Raw genomic sequence first — 15244 nt, 5'->3', positions numbered from 1 at the left:
AAACTAGGCTACTCATTGCATGTAAACTAATTGTAACGTTTCATTGTGAATCAAATTAAAATGTTCTTCTCTTTGCAAACGTAGGCAGAGGCATATAGTGACAGATTTATTCAATAATGTTGCAAAGATATTGCATCAATCCATATGTTTCATTAGGCTACTAGGCTATTTGTTTTGCCTTACTCTTTATTCATTTAGGCTATTTATTCAGTTATTCATCATCTTCCGTCCTTCGCACTACTTGTGAAGCGCACGCTTTCTGAGACCTGTCACCTGTCACTCATCATCGTAGGGGAGGTGTTTGGAATCATTCCCGCGTTACAATCATCAGCCAATCAAGGTGGTCACTTCAGTCAAGCTCGTGCATGAGTAATGACGTCATCCATAGCAACGAAGACTCACTCTTAGTTTAGGAGTTGTCATTTTTCTTTATTAAGAGTAGGTCTGAAAGGCGTTGTGAATAACTTTTAAGAGAAAACTCCTAGCTAAAATCTTTTAGTGCGATTTAGGAGTACTCCTAGTGGTAAGATAAAATGCTTTGTGAATACGGCCCCTGAGACGTAGACACACACAGACCAGTGAAAAGGGTCTCGTTTTGAACCTAAAAACCTGAAGAAAGAGCTGGAGTAGCGTTTGAGGCTAGTAGTGATCAGAGCAGGAATAGTAGGAGTCATTTCCATCTTCGTGATTCTTTTGATAATTCTGTTACTGTAATGTGTTAGATCAGTGAAATAACACAGTGATACTCTTAAGAAAGCTTTAATTTGATATTTGTCTCTTTTTGGCGTGTTTGTGTGATATAAATGTGAAATTGAATATTATTCGTATGATTGGTCATAATATTCCTCATATGAATAATATATTGGATAAATAATAAGTACAGTAATTGTTTATAAAAATATTATTAATTCCATTTATGAAGCCTATTATATAAAAATGTATTTTGTTTAAAAGCAGATCAATTGCTGAATTGTGAAGGTCTTCTGTGACTGAGGGTGATACATTGATGAAATTCAGGTGAGTTGAATGTTTATGCACTTTCTATAGAGCATGATATAAATTGGAGGTTTTACTAATAAAACTAAACTTTTGTTTGGACAATTCAAGTCAGTGTGTAAAGATATAATATATAGTAGTCTAGAAGCGTCTTGTTGCACTCAGAGCAATACAATAATGACAAAAGAACATTCAACAAGAACCAGTTATATCGACAATTTATAGCTAATTAAGATTTTTAAAAAATTACACTGTTTATATAACAGTATCTATTAATACTGTTTATTGTCAATTATTCTAAATAGCATTAAATAACACTGAACATTTAATACTTTGCAACACTCTTAAATTGATCTTATGATTGTCTGATTTCCTTACAATACCTCGGTTTCTCAAAATCTAAGGAATCTGAAAGTAGGAAGTTAATTATTTGCAGTTACTTAAGCACAACAACATATCAATACAAATCTAAAAGAAAGAAACATACAGCAAACAGACAGATAGCATTGGTACATTTGTTCAGGGTTTGTGAATGTAAAACGAAGCTAAACAGCAAAATAATGATTAGGGGAGTACACTTGCCTAGTACAATAATGTGGTTTTGTTTCACAGTGTACTTTTTTCTTGATTTACCCCGAAAGAATGGAAGTGAAATGTGACAAAATGCCCCATAGGTGGGGTTCATTATAACATGACCATATGACAGATTAAAATGTTATCTGATCTAATTAAAAAATTATCCAAGACAAACGCAAATATTTTCTCAATAAAATACAATTATTGACTTTTTCATATAAAATAATGGCATTTTTAAAATAATTAAAAATAAATTTGACAACAAACACAGCTATACAGCATAGTTCAAAACAAAATAATAATTAATCATTTCTGAACATTGACTCTCAGTGTTTATTCTCCTTTTTTTCATGATTTCTCAATAGAATTCATAAAAGTATAGAATAGAATATCATAGTTCTAATAGAGGCTCATTGTAATGCAGTGTGACAACATGCCCCGCCTGAGCAACTGGGGTTTAAACATGACGAGTGTTTCTGCTGTTAAATCAGCATTAATGAACTATCTCAACTGTTAATTAACAGATATAAGATTAAAATAATATCAGATTTGTCTAATTTTAAATAAACACAAAAAACAGAGATGAAAAATTAACATAGGCTAAGTAAGAAATTTACTTTTGCAATTGCAATGTTTTTGTGGATCTGAAAATCTGTAATTATTGTGTATCATAATCAGATTAATTTATTAAAATTATAGGATGAAAAATGGTTATTGAAAATGTGTTATTTATTTATTTATAAAGACTCTATGGTATAATTGTTTTTTTTTGTACTTGGTAATGTGTTTATAACTGTTATTATTGTATTAACAGTAAAGGACACAGCATCTTGCTCTTGTGTTTCAAGTGAGTGTTCTTCATTAATTTGGATGTTGTCAGTAACACGTATATAATATTCTTACTGAATATTTGGTAAGGGATAATGTACATCATCAAGACAGTTATCGCAAAATAACCCATGGCTACTAGCCACAAATAAATGATTTTGGACACAAAATATTGATTTGAGTTTAAATATTATATTAGCTCACTTGTAAAAAATGCAAATCTTCTTTGATGAAAAAATATTCCTAGCAAGGCAAACATTTAAGGGATAATGTTCAGTCATTTACACAATTTTTACACTTATTTGTCTCAAAAGTATTTATTGAGTCCATATGTCATGCAAACAAGAAACTGCTTCTAACCTCAACTCTGCGATGCTGTTAGCGAATGTTCATTGGAAACATGGTTTCAGGAAACACCGACCATTACGGTGTAAAAAGCAATCATTCGGGCAACAAGACGAACACTACTGTACTCTTAATACTAAAAATACTTCAATGCAATCTGAATATTTCAATACAATCAATAACTATAACAGAGACGCAACTGGCACCAGTTGTGTTTGTATGAAACGAGAGAGAGCGGGTCCACAGTGTGATGCGGCTCCAGAAACCCGGATGAGCTGTGTGTTATCCAGCGTTACTGTTGATGACGTCATTATCTGGGAATATCAGACCTCGGAATGTGGCGACTGACCAATCAGATTCAAGTATTCCAGAGAGCCGTGTAATAATCATTTGGATTACATAGCTTAGCATTATTTTGCCTATTTTATTGGGAAAAACACATTAAAGTAAAAAAAGAAAAGTTATTTATTATTTTATGTTATACAGGGAATCTTGCTCTTGGAGTCACAGCTGTCCAGTCTTCCACATTCGGTGCAAACGTAGCTCAAAATGCTGTCGATGGCAACAGGAATTAAAATGATTGGGATGGGTCATGCACTTGTACTAAAAGAGAGCTGAGTCCCTGGTGGAGAGTTGACCTGGGGAAAGCCTACGAGGTAACCAGGGTTAGCATCATTAATAGTAGAGAATATTCAGGGACTATAAATGGTTCTCTGATCCGTATCGGCAACAGCCTGGAAAATAATGGCAACAATAATGAGCTGTAAGTATTATCTCTCTCTTAATACCCTTAGACATTTAATAAATTAAATAACATTACTTTGAAAAAATAATTTTAAAATGAAAACTTGCCTTTGACAGAAGTATATTTAATATGCTTCTTACCGTTTTAATACGCCCCTCTCTATTTCTCTGTGTGTCTTCACAGGGCTGCATTTGTTGGGTCCATCCCAGCTGGAGAGACTAAAACATTTGAGTTTAAGCCTATTAATGGCCGATATGTCAACATTATTATACTGGGGCGCAATGATTATCTCATTCTGTGTGAAGTCGAGATGTTTGGAGGTAAGGCACAGAGAGAGAAGACTCTGTGATAGAATTTGTTTATGTTCTTATTAATGTGTGTATAACTGTATAATTCATTACTTTGAATGTTGTCAGTAACACTAACACATAATATAATATATTATTGTTACTGAACATATTCTTACATATAATATTCTTACTGAAAATGTGATAACCAATAAGGGATAATGTGAATCAACACAGTTGTTATTGTAAAGTAAACCCTGAAAGGATGATCAGGACCCCGGCTACTAACCACAAATATTTTTTTTTGGACACAAAGTATTTGAAAAAGAGTTGAAATATTATATTAGCTCACTTGTAATAAACGTAAAGCTTCTGTGAAGAAAGAATATCCCTAGCAAGACAAACCTACAAGTTCAAACAAGACAAATATTTAAGGGATAATGTACAGTCATGTACACCAAATTAATAATTACATGAACATATTGATTTGAGATGAAACTGTTTTAAATTCTTGGCCGTTTATTATCTTAGAATCCATTATGGTGTACAAAAACAATCATTTAAGGAATAAGACGAACACTACAGTACTCTTAATACTATTATACTTCAATACAATCTTAATATTTGAACACAACCAATAACTATAACAGAGACTCAACTGGCACCAGTTGTGTTTATGTGAAACGAGAGAGAGCGGGTCCACAGTGTGATGCGGCTCCAGAAACCCGGATGAGCTGTGTGTTATCCAGCGTTACTGTTGATGACGGTCATTATCTGGAGATATCTGTCACGAGTGACCAATCAGATTCAAGTATTCCAGAGAGCTGTGTAATAATCATTTGGATTAAATATTTTAGAATTATTTTGCCCATTATATTGGGATTATACTTTAGCACATTAAAGTGAAAACAAGAAAAGCTATTGTTTATTATTTTATTTTAAACAGGGAATCTTGCTCATGGAGCCAAAGCTGTCCAGTCTTCCACATACGATCAAGAAGAAGCTCAAAATGCTGTCGATGGCAACAGGAATCCAATTTTGAGTGGTGGGACATGCACTCACACTAATGCAGACAGGAACCCCTGGTGGAGAGTTGACTTGGGGAAAGCCTACGAGGTAACCAGGGTTAGCATCACTAATCGTGGAGATTGTTGTGCAGAGAGGATAAATGGAGCTCAGATCCATATCGGCAACAGCCTGGAAAATAATGGCAACAATAATGAGCTGTAAGTATTGTCTCTCTCTTAATACTTACACAAGTTGTTGAAAAACGAGTAAATAAGATAACATTACTTCGAATAAATCCTTTTAATTTGACAGAAGTACATTTAATATTTATCTGTTACTCTGTGTCTTCACAGGGCTGCAACTGTTGAGTCCATCCCAGCTGGAGTCACAAAAACATTTCAGTTTAAGCCCATTAATGGCCGATATGTCAACATTTATATACCTGGGCGCAATGAATATCTCACTCTGTGTGAGGTTGAGGTGTTTGCAGGTGAGCAATAAATGGAGAGAGAGATGGTGTGTAGACATTTTTTCTATTTATACTATGTGTATGTTGCCTTAATAATGGTTTTCTGATTTCATTGCCAGATTAAGTGGAATGAGAGGATGTTACGCCACAGCCCACTGACAGTCCTACAAGCAAAATACCAAACTTCTGTTTTCTGAGCAATACTAATATTGCACTTTGTTCATTGTTTTCATTTTACCTGTATACACATTTTATCCTTAAGATAAATGATAAGTTTCAGTGCACATTCAGTAAAGGTTTGAAATGGTTTTTAAAATGCACCTGATTCTTAACCCCAGTTTGATCCAAGGGGTTGTGTTTTTACCCATCTTTCCTTATCTTTCTGCTTATTTGGATATTTACAATGAGGAGGAGGTATAGTGTTGCATAGCTACCCATCTAGGGTTGAGGAGCTGATAACAAAGTAATGAAGAATTACATTTTACAAAAAAGAGAAAGAAAAAGAAAACCATGGAGAGAACGAAGATTTCCAACCTTCTGTCCCAGAATCAACAACACAACCACCAATTCAACCAATATTATCTTTTCATTTTCTGTTATAAAGAGAGAAAAAAGGTATACCATCAACAATAACCAAACCAGAAATATTAATATGAAAAAGAATAATAATGAAAATAGGGGCAATAGCTTTAGGGGAGAGCCTGGCCAAAATAACAAACAATACAAAAAACGAACTACCCCAGAAATCTCTCTAAATTACCTGGAGAAAGATAATCCAGAATAATAATTTACATAACTCTTCCCTCTCTCCCTGTTTAGGGATCAGGATTACAAACAAAAATTTCCCGGTATGGGCATGGAGACCAACATCTGGCACCATGTAACTAGGAATTTCTTACAAAATAAAACAGACCAATAAAAAAATGCAGATAAAGGTTTTTTATTGGACATCAGCAAGTCAAGTCAAGTCAAGTCAAGTATATTTGTATAGCGCTTTTCACAATACAGATCGCATCAAAGCAGCTTCACAGTATTAAATTAAAATAATACAACAAGGTTTGTTTCTAGTGGAATTTATTGATAAAATCAAATTAGATATCCCCAGAATATCCCCAACTGAGCAAGCCAAAGGCAACAGTGGCAAGGAACCGAAAAACTCCATCAAGTGACCTAATGGTGTCCTAAAACTCCATCAGGTGACCTAATGGAGAAAAAAAAACCTTGGGAGAACCCAGGCTCAGTCGGGGGCCAGTTCTCCTCTGGCGTTTATTAACTAGAGGCCGGATTGTAATTTGAACTGTAAGATTAAAAATATTATATGAATGCCTGGCTGAAGAGATGCGACTTTAATCTAGTTTTAAACTGGGAGAGCGAGTCTGAGCAACGAACAGTATCAGGAAGGCTATTCCAGAGTTTCGGAGCTAAATGTGAAAATGCTCTCCCTCCTTTGGTGGTTCTGGATATCCTAGGTATGACCAGAAGCCTTAAATTAAGTGATCTTAAAGAGCGCGATGGATTATAGGGCGATAGAAGATCCGTTAAATAGAATAATAATAATAATAATTCATTACATTTATATAGCGCTTTTCTCGGCACTCAAAGCGCTTTACATGGAAGGGGGGAATCTCCTCAACCACCACCAATGTGCAGCATCCACTTGGATGATGCGACGGCAGCCATATTGCGCCAGAACGCCCACCACACACCAGCTTACTGGTGGAGAGGAGACAGTGATGAAGCCAATCAGTATATGGGGATGATTAGGAGGCCATGATGGACAGAGGCCACTTGGCAAATTTTGGCCAGGATGCCGGGGTTACACCCCTACTCTTTCGAAAGACATCCTGGGATTTTTAATGACCACAGAGAGTCAGGACCTCGGTTTAACGTCTCTTCCGAAGGACGAGACTGGAGCTAAGCCGTTTAGGGCTTTATAAGTCAGTAGCAATACCTTGTAATTAATACGGAACTTTATAGGTAACCAATGCAGTGATGATAAAATCGGTGTTATATGATCATATTTTCTTGATCTAGTAAGAACTCTAGCGGCGGCATTCTGGACTAACTGTAGCTTGTTAATTGAGGATGCAGGACAACCGGCTAATAAAGCATTATAAATATTAAACTATAAATATTGCTTTTGCTTATGTCACAGGTCGGGATGGGCCGAACCAGACTACACCCACCCCTAGACCAAGAACACTTTGAGGAGCGTGCCAGAGACGAGACCAGAGACAGAGGATAAAAGTAACAATTTTATTGAGAGTAAAATAATTTATAATCCTAATCTAAAAGTCTTCTTCTCTCCCTCGTCCAGGGAGGATCCCAGGCGGGGCAAGCAGACACACCCTTCCCCACGGGTGGCGATTCCCAGTGAGGAGTACTGGACAGGTAAGTATTGGACAGGTGAGTTCCTCACAGGTGGGTAGATGATCCAAGTTTCCTTTCCTCTTGCACGTGAGGGGAACAGTTCCCAGCAGTCGATAATGGGCAGGTAAGTATCTTACAGTAAGTAGGTTGTCAACGTTCCTTCTCCCAGGCTGGTATCAGGTGCACGGTGGGAGGTAATGGACGGGTGAGTTCTCCGATGAGCGGATGGTCAAAGCTTCCTCTCCTCTTTCGCGTAGGGGACAGTTCACAGCAGTCGATGATGGGCAGGTAAGTATCTTACGGTAGGTAGATTGACCGAGCTCCTTCTTCCACGCTGGTATCAGGTTCACAATGGGAGGAGGTGAAACAGGTGAGTTTTCCGATGAATGGATGGTCAAAGCTTCCTCTCCTCTTTCACGTGGGGAACAGTTCACAGCAGTCAATAATGTGCAGGTAGGTATCTTACGGTAAATAGGTCGACCGAGCTCCTTCTTCCAAGCTGGTATCAGGTTCCCAATGGGAGGTGGTGAACAGGTGAGTTCTCCGATGAGCGGATGGTCAAAGCTTCCTCTCCTCTTTCACGTGGGGGACAGCTCGCAGCAGTCGATAATGTGCAGGTAGGTATCTTACGGTAAGTAGGTTGACCGAACTCCTTCTTCTACACCAAGGGCAATTACAACGGTAAGAAGTGGACAGGTAGGACTGCAGCAGGTCCTCCGTAAACACCGTACGAGACTTCCCCTAGGGCAGAAGGGGGCAAGCTCAGGAGCGGTGTACAACTCTCACGGGTGTCTTGGGCGGGTGAGTACTTCGCACCCTACAGATGGACTTCAGGGCTGTAGCGGACTCACGGTCACAGGTAGAACGGCTCACGTGTGTCGTAGGAAAGACGGGGACTTCACACCGTACCGGTGGCTTCAGGGCTGTAGCGAACTCACGGTCACAGACTAAGCTGGGCTTTCTCTAGGGCAGACAGAATCATAACTTCACACAGCAGTTTAGTGTTTCTCACATGTGTCGTGGAGAAGACAGGAACTTCACACCGTACAGGTGGGCTTCAGGGCTGTAGCGAACTCACGGTCACAGACTGAACTGGGCTTTCTCTAGGACAGACAAAATCATAACTTCACACAACGATATAGTGTTTCTCACATGTGTCGTGGGGAAGACAGGAACTTCACACCATACAGGTGGACTTCAAGGCTGTAGCGAACTCACAGGCACAGACTGAGCTGGGCTTCGAGGCTGTAGCGAACTCACAGTCACAGACTGAGCTGGGTTTTCTCTAAAACAGACAGAATCATAACTTCACACAGCAATATAATGTTCTCACAGGTGTCGTGGGGAAGACAGGAACTTCACACCGTACAGGTGGGCTTCAAGGCTGTAGCGAACTCACAGTCACAGACTGAGCTGGGTTTTCTCTAAAACAGACAGAATCATAACTTCACACAGCAATATAATGTTCTCACAGGTGTCGTGGGGAAGACAAGAACTTCACACCGTACAGGTGGGCTTCGAGGCTGTAGCGAACTCACAGTCACAGACTGAGCTGGGTTTTCTCTAGAACAGGCAGAATCATAACTTCACACAGCAATATAATGTTCTCACATGTGTCGTGGGGAAAACAGAGACTTCACACCAACTGTCTTTTCAAACCCTTTCCCCAGTTGGGCATACTCGATCTCTCCAGGCTCTGATGATGTACAATATACCAGTCTGACTCTTGGGCGAGTGCACGGCAGTTAAAAGCAATCTTCCACACAGCCACAGCAATTACACTCCAATAGGAACGTCAATTCGAACACCACAAGTCCACTCGTTAAGGTGTAATTAAGACCAGCACTCACCCTGGGTCTCGATCTAAAGAGCGAAGGATCGGCGGTGTGAGAAAGGAAGTTCTAAACACTTCTTCATAGGCATGAACTGGATTCGCTTCACCATCCGAACGGAAGGAGGAGATAAGAACGGCAGAGAATCAGTTTACTTCACTCAGTGTTATTCATACAGCGCACTCCAAGCACTTCAACCCACATCTATCTCAGTATCAAGCGTGCAATAGGAGATTCAATAATCAATTACTTATCTTCACTCTCCCATCCAGACGATGTGCTTTCCTCTTTCCCTCTCTCTTTCCGCCTTCAATTCCTCATACACACGATATTCCTTTTTCCTCGCAACAAGCCCTCAACGACACACTTCAGAGAACACTTCCCAACAGGAACAAGTCACATCCAAGCGGGGAAAAAACGCCACAAACAGGGGAAGAACAACCCTCACTTTCTCTTCCTCTGACTTTTTATACTCTCATGAGCTAGTGTGGCCCCATTCAAACGCTCAGCGCAAATTACCCACACCTGCTGTCAATCCGCCACTCGGTTACCATAGCGACAGGCACTCACCCAGGCTTTGGGACGGTGTTTCGCTTCCCAAATCTCAGCGGGGACATTTCTCTAGCAGGGATAGTCCCGGGCTTATTTGTCACCCCGTGACATACCCCCCCGCCAAACCGTTCTAGTCCCGAGAACGGTCTCCGGACACCCAGTCCCCATACCTGGCTGGTGGCTGACCCCGATTTCCTCGTTGAGACCGTCGGGGAGGGGAGATAGGCGCTTCCGGTCGTGGTCCCAGGCCTAAACCTCTTGGGATTACTGCCCACCCTACCAGCGGGGGTGCCCATGACGTGTCGGCGGGCGGATTTCCTACCACTGGCTTTGGGAAATGCGGGCAAGGGCGAATCAGATTGCGGTGTAACACCCGTTCGGGGCCTGCCCTTCCTTCTGGCCGTAGTACGTATACCGGTTGGTCCGGATGGGGTTGTCGCTGAACGACGTACGGCTGAGCCTCCCATCGATCGCTCAACTTCCCTTTCCCCTGCCGGCGATTATCTCGCACCAACACCCTCTCACCGGGTAGTAACGGGGCCTCTCGAGCCGTACGATCATACAACCTCTTATTCTTTGACGCCGCTTGGTTTATCCGGCCGGCGACTTGCTCGTATGCCGACTGCAGGCGTTGATGGTGATTTAACACCCAAGCAGATAGATTTCCTCCCTCTTCTTCCCCGGTGGTCCCCATAAGCATATCCATCGGGAGTCTCACGTGCCTGCCGAACATTAGGTAAGTAGGGGCGTAACCGGTGGTACTGTGTATACTATTATTATACGCCTGTATCACCGCTGGAAGCCTATCAGCCCAGTGGCCCTGCTGTTCCTCCTCCAAGGTCCCCAATAAGCCCAGTAAGGTCTGATTGAACCTCTCACACCCCCCGTTCCCTTGAGGATGATAAGGGGTCGTGTGGGTCTTCTTGCTTCCGTACAGGTGGCACAGTTCGCGGATCACCTTGGACTCGAAATTGGCCCCTTGATCGGAATGGAGGATTTCTGGACAACCGAACGGCTGAATTACGTATCTCCAGAGGGCATTGGCGGTAGTAAGGGCAGTTTGGTCCACAGTAGGGACGGCCCAGGCGTATTTAGTGAACAGATCAGTGATGACAAGGATATTCTGGATCTGATCCACCGGTCGCCCCAGAGTGAGGAAGTCCATGGCCACCATGTGCAGAGGTGCCTTGGCCTGGATCGGGACCAACGGTGCCCGTGCCTCCTTCCTAGATTTAAACAAGGTACAGCGTGGACATCTCTGAAGGTAAGCCCTGGTGGTACCCTCCATCCCGGGCCAATAAAAGTGTCGTCTCAACAAGGCCAACGTCCTCTCTTGCCCCTGATGTCCCATCCGGCCATGATAGGCCTCCAACAAAGCCTGCCACCGTCCTTCAGGGACCACTATCTGACGGACCTCCTCTCCTCGGCCGGGCTCCTGCAGTGCCCTACAAAGCACCCCTTCCTTTAGGCACAGCCTCGCCCTCTGTCCCAGCAAGCCCCGCACAACTCGAGTCTCAGCTCGACGTTCCGCCCCCTCGGGCCAGATCTTCTGTTCTACCCACGTCCGCACCTTCAGCACATCTCCGTCTTCGCCCTGCCACAACCTCCAACGTGACGGATCCCACCCCCAACATGGAGGAGGGTCCTCGGACTCTTGTCCCGGTGCTTCAATGATCCCCACCATCAAGCCCTCATCGGACCCCGCTCCGGGGGCCTGTAGATGGCCTGCCGATCCTTCACCCGGTAGCCTAGATAATACATCGGCATTGGTGTGTTCCCTTCCTGGTCGGTACCGGATCTGGTAGTCAAAATTGGCCAGTTGTGCCACCCAGCGTTGCTCCACCGCCCCCAGCTTGGCCGTTTGTAGGTGTACCAGCGGGTTATTGTCTGTGACCACCTGTACCTTGGCTCCCCAAAGATAGTCTTTGAACTTTTCGCTCAATGCCCATTTCATGGCTAACAGCTCGAGTTTGAAGGAACTATAATTTGAGTCGTTCTTTTCGGCGGGGTGTAAGCTTCGGCTGGCATAAGCAATTACCCTTTCCTCTCCTTGCTGTTTCTGCGCCAGGACTGCACCCAAACCAAGCTGACTAGCATCAGTGTACAAGATAAATGGTTGTGTGAAGTCGGCATAGGCTAGGATCGGAGCCTGCAACAGCTCTTGTTTAAGCCTCTGAAAGGCAGTCTCACAGGCTGGGTCCCATTGGATCGTCGGGGACCCTCGACCCCGAGTTCGCCCTGTGCCTCCAAGCAGCTGGTTAATAGGTTTCGCGATTTTGGAGAAGTCTTGTATGAATCGCCGGTAGTAGCCCACAAAGCCCAGGAATGACCGCACTTGACGCACCGTCTTGGGTGCTGCCCACTCTTGCACCGCCACCACCTTCTCTGGATCAACCGAGATCCCTGCCGCACTGACCACATGCCCCAAGAACTTAACCTCCTTACGGAAAAGCTGACACTTGTCGGGCTGTAGCTTCAACCCGTAATGCTCGAGGGAGCGGAAGACTTGCCCCAGATGCTCCAAGTGAGACTTGAAATCGGGAGAGTAAACGATAACATCATCCAAGTAGACGAGGGTGGTATCCATCAACTGGCTGCCTAAACAACGCTGCATCAGCCGTTGGAAAGTGGCTGGGGCGTTGCAAAGCCCGAACGGCATCCGGTCCCATTCATAGAGGCCGAAGGGGGTGGTAAATGCCGTCTTCTCCCGGTCATGCTCGTCCATTTGCACCTGCCAATAGCCGCTGGCTAGATCGAGGGTGGAATACCAGGCAGCTTGAGTAAGGCTCGTGAGGGAATCTTCAACTCGTGGTAATGGAAAAGCGTCCCTTTTGGTTACCTGGTTTAACCTCCTGTAGTCCACACAGAACCTCCAGGAGCCCGTTTTCTTGCGGACCAATACTATCGGTGCGGCCCAAGGGCTACTGCTCTCACGAATAATCCCTCTAGCAAGCATTCCCCGCAACAAAGTACGAACCTCCGGGTACAAGGTCGGGGGCACAGGTCGATAACGTTCTCGGCTCGGCGCCGCGTCTCCGGTCAGAATCTGATGCTTTACCGCATCTGTGCGGCCATAGTCCTCCTCGTGGGTGGCAAATAAGTGCTGCCAATCCTTCAAGAACTCTTGGAGTTGTCCCGTTTGTTCTTCCCTCAACCCTTCACCCCGTAAAGACTCTCCCTGCAAATGGGCCGGCAATCCTCCCCCACTCTCCTCCACTCCCGAACCAACTCAGGCTAGGGCCACTTCAACCACCGTTGGACTCACCCGCTCAAAACTCACTTCCCCCTGCTCATGAACCTGCTGTGGCTTCACTGAGGTCACTCGGGCCAAACGCTGGTGACGGTATAAAAGCACCGGAAAAGGGTTTGTGTTCCGGACTCGAACGGGGATCCTGCCCCCTCGGACGGTGGTTAGCCCTCGAGCTACCTCCACCTTAGGACCCTCGTCATGGGGTTCCACCAGGACCCATTCGTGGGGATGGTAACGTCGAGGGGGAAGCCTAACTCGGACCACAGCCTCGCTTTGAGCTGGAATAGACAGGGCGTAACAACAAACTATTCTTCCCATACTCTCTCGGTCATGCTGTTGTTCGGCCAGACATATCCGGCGGCAATCAGCCCTGATGCGGTCCCACTCTTGGCCGGCAGGTGTTGCGGCTGCTCGTGCCGGTACACTTCGAAACAGCTCCTCCCAACAGTCTGAAATGACATTCATTCCGATCAGTGCACGATGGGATCCCAGACACGGGTCTCGGACGACCACTACCCCCTTCTGAGGTTCTAGAACTCCATGGATCTGTAAATCGGTCACCAAATATCCCACATACGGGATGTCCAGCCCGTTCGCTCCACGGAGCGTCAGCCAGGGGGCCTCTGCAGGGAGTTGGTTTCCGGAACCAAACAGCTCCTGGGCCAAGCTTTCTGAAAATAGGGTCACTTGGGAACCCGTATCCAAGAGACACCGTATTTTCTGGCCATTTACCTGGACCACAACCACCGGACAGCGGCCTACCAGGCAGCTCTGAGAAGATATCGAAGGAGGGGGGTCTGACAGGGGGGTCCCGACCACTTGACCCACAGTGGCCGGAGACTCTAAAAACCCCCTTGTGATGCCCGTCGAGCGGAACACTGACGAACGTAGTACCCCGGTTCTCCACAGCCGTTACAGATGGGACGCCCATGTACATCCCACTGAAATCGAGAGCCCACTGACCGGGGAGGGCGATGTTCGAGCGGGCGACCCCCATCGGAGTAGGCCCGCTCTCGAGAGTGAGAAGGAAACTGGGGCCGCTCTCGACGTAGTTCTTCCCTCACAGATTTGGATAACTCAGACTCGAAAGTCAAATTCGGCTCTCTCCTCAGTTGTACCCGCAAACTCTGGCGAACTGGGCCCTCCCGTAGTCCCAGCACAAATTGGTCTCGCAACAGGACCCCTTCGCCCCCCAGGCCATGATCCTGTCTTTCCGTCAACCTAGAATACTGCTCCCACAGTTGTAAGGTGAATGCCCGAACAGATTGCCGAGGGCCTTGACGAGAATTAAAGAACTTCGCCCTCAGTACTGCTACCGGGGTGGTATCCCCATATTGCCCTGTGAGAAAGTCGAAAATCGCCTGGATTGTCGCTCGATTAGCTTCTGGTGCTGCTTGGACTTCCCTTCTTGCATCCCCTTCCAGGGAATTCAACACAAACTGGACCCTCTGTGTGGCGTTCAGACCTTGGAGTCCCGCCAAGTACTCTACCTGGGTTCTCCACTCAGACAGACTCATTTCAGACCCCGGGCCTCCATACCTCGGGGCCCACGGGGCACCCATGAAGATCGGCATGACAGGTGGCCGAGCCCCAGGTTCTTCTCCCTCCGCCATCACCGACTCTGGTCGCTCAACTCAAAGTGTTACCCTGCCGCACTACGCCAAATTTCTGTCACAGGTCGGGATGGGCCGAACCAGACTACACCCACCCCTAGACCAAGAACACTTTGAGGAGCGTGCCAGAGACGAGACCAGAGACAGAGGATAAAAGTAACAATTTTATTGAGAGTAAAATAATTTATAATCCTAATCTAAAAGTCTTCTTCTCTCCCTCGTCCAGGGAGGATCCCAGGCGGGGCAAGCAGACACACCCTTCCCCACGGGTGGCGATTCCCAGTGAGGAGTACTGGACAGGTAAGTATTGGACAGGTGAGTTCCTCACAGGTGGGTAGATGATCCAAGTTTCCTTTCCTCTTGCACGTGAGGG

At 44.8% G+C, this 15244-nt stretch overlaps 1 protein-coding gene across 1 annotated transcript; it reads left to right on the top strand.

Annotated features, from left to right (window-relative positions):
- Positions 1–3340: 3340 nt before the first annotated feature.
- Positions 3341–6768, top strand: LOC311300452 (fucolectin-5-like). The gene is made up of 5 exons (XM_084424731.1): positions 3341–3508; positions 3674–3810; positions 4724–5003; positions 5139–5275; positions 5374–6768. Exons 2-5 carry the CDS (start codon positions 3801–3803, stop codon positions 5376–5378), a joined length of 432 nt encoding a protein of 143 aa, XP_084280857.1. The 5' UTR covers positions 3341–3508; positions 3674–3800; the 3' UTR covers positions 5379–6768.
- Positions 6769–15244: the final 8476 nt, after the last annotated feature.

The sequence above is a fragment of the Rutilus rutilus genome (genome assembly GCF_951802725.1).
Source record: "Rutilus rutilus genome assembly, chromosome: 11".
NCBI lineage: Eukaryota > Metazoa > Chordata > Actinopteri > Cypriniformes > Leuciscidae > Rutilus > Rutilus rutilus.
Note: the sequence above shows the minus strand (reverse complement) of the source record. Positions and strands in the feature narration are given on the sequence as shown.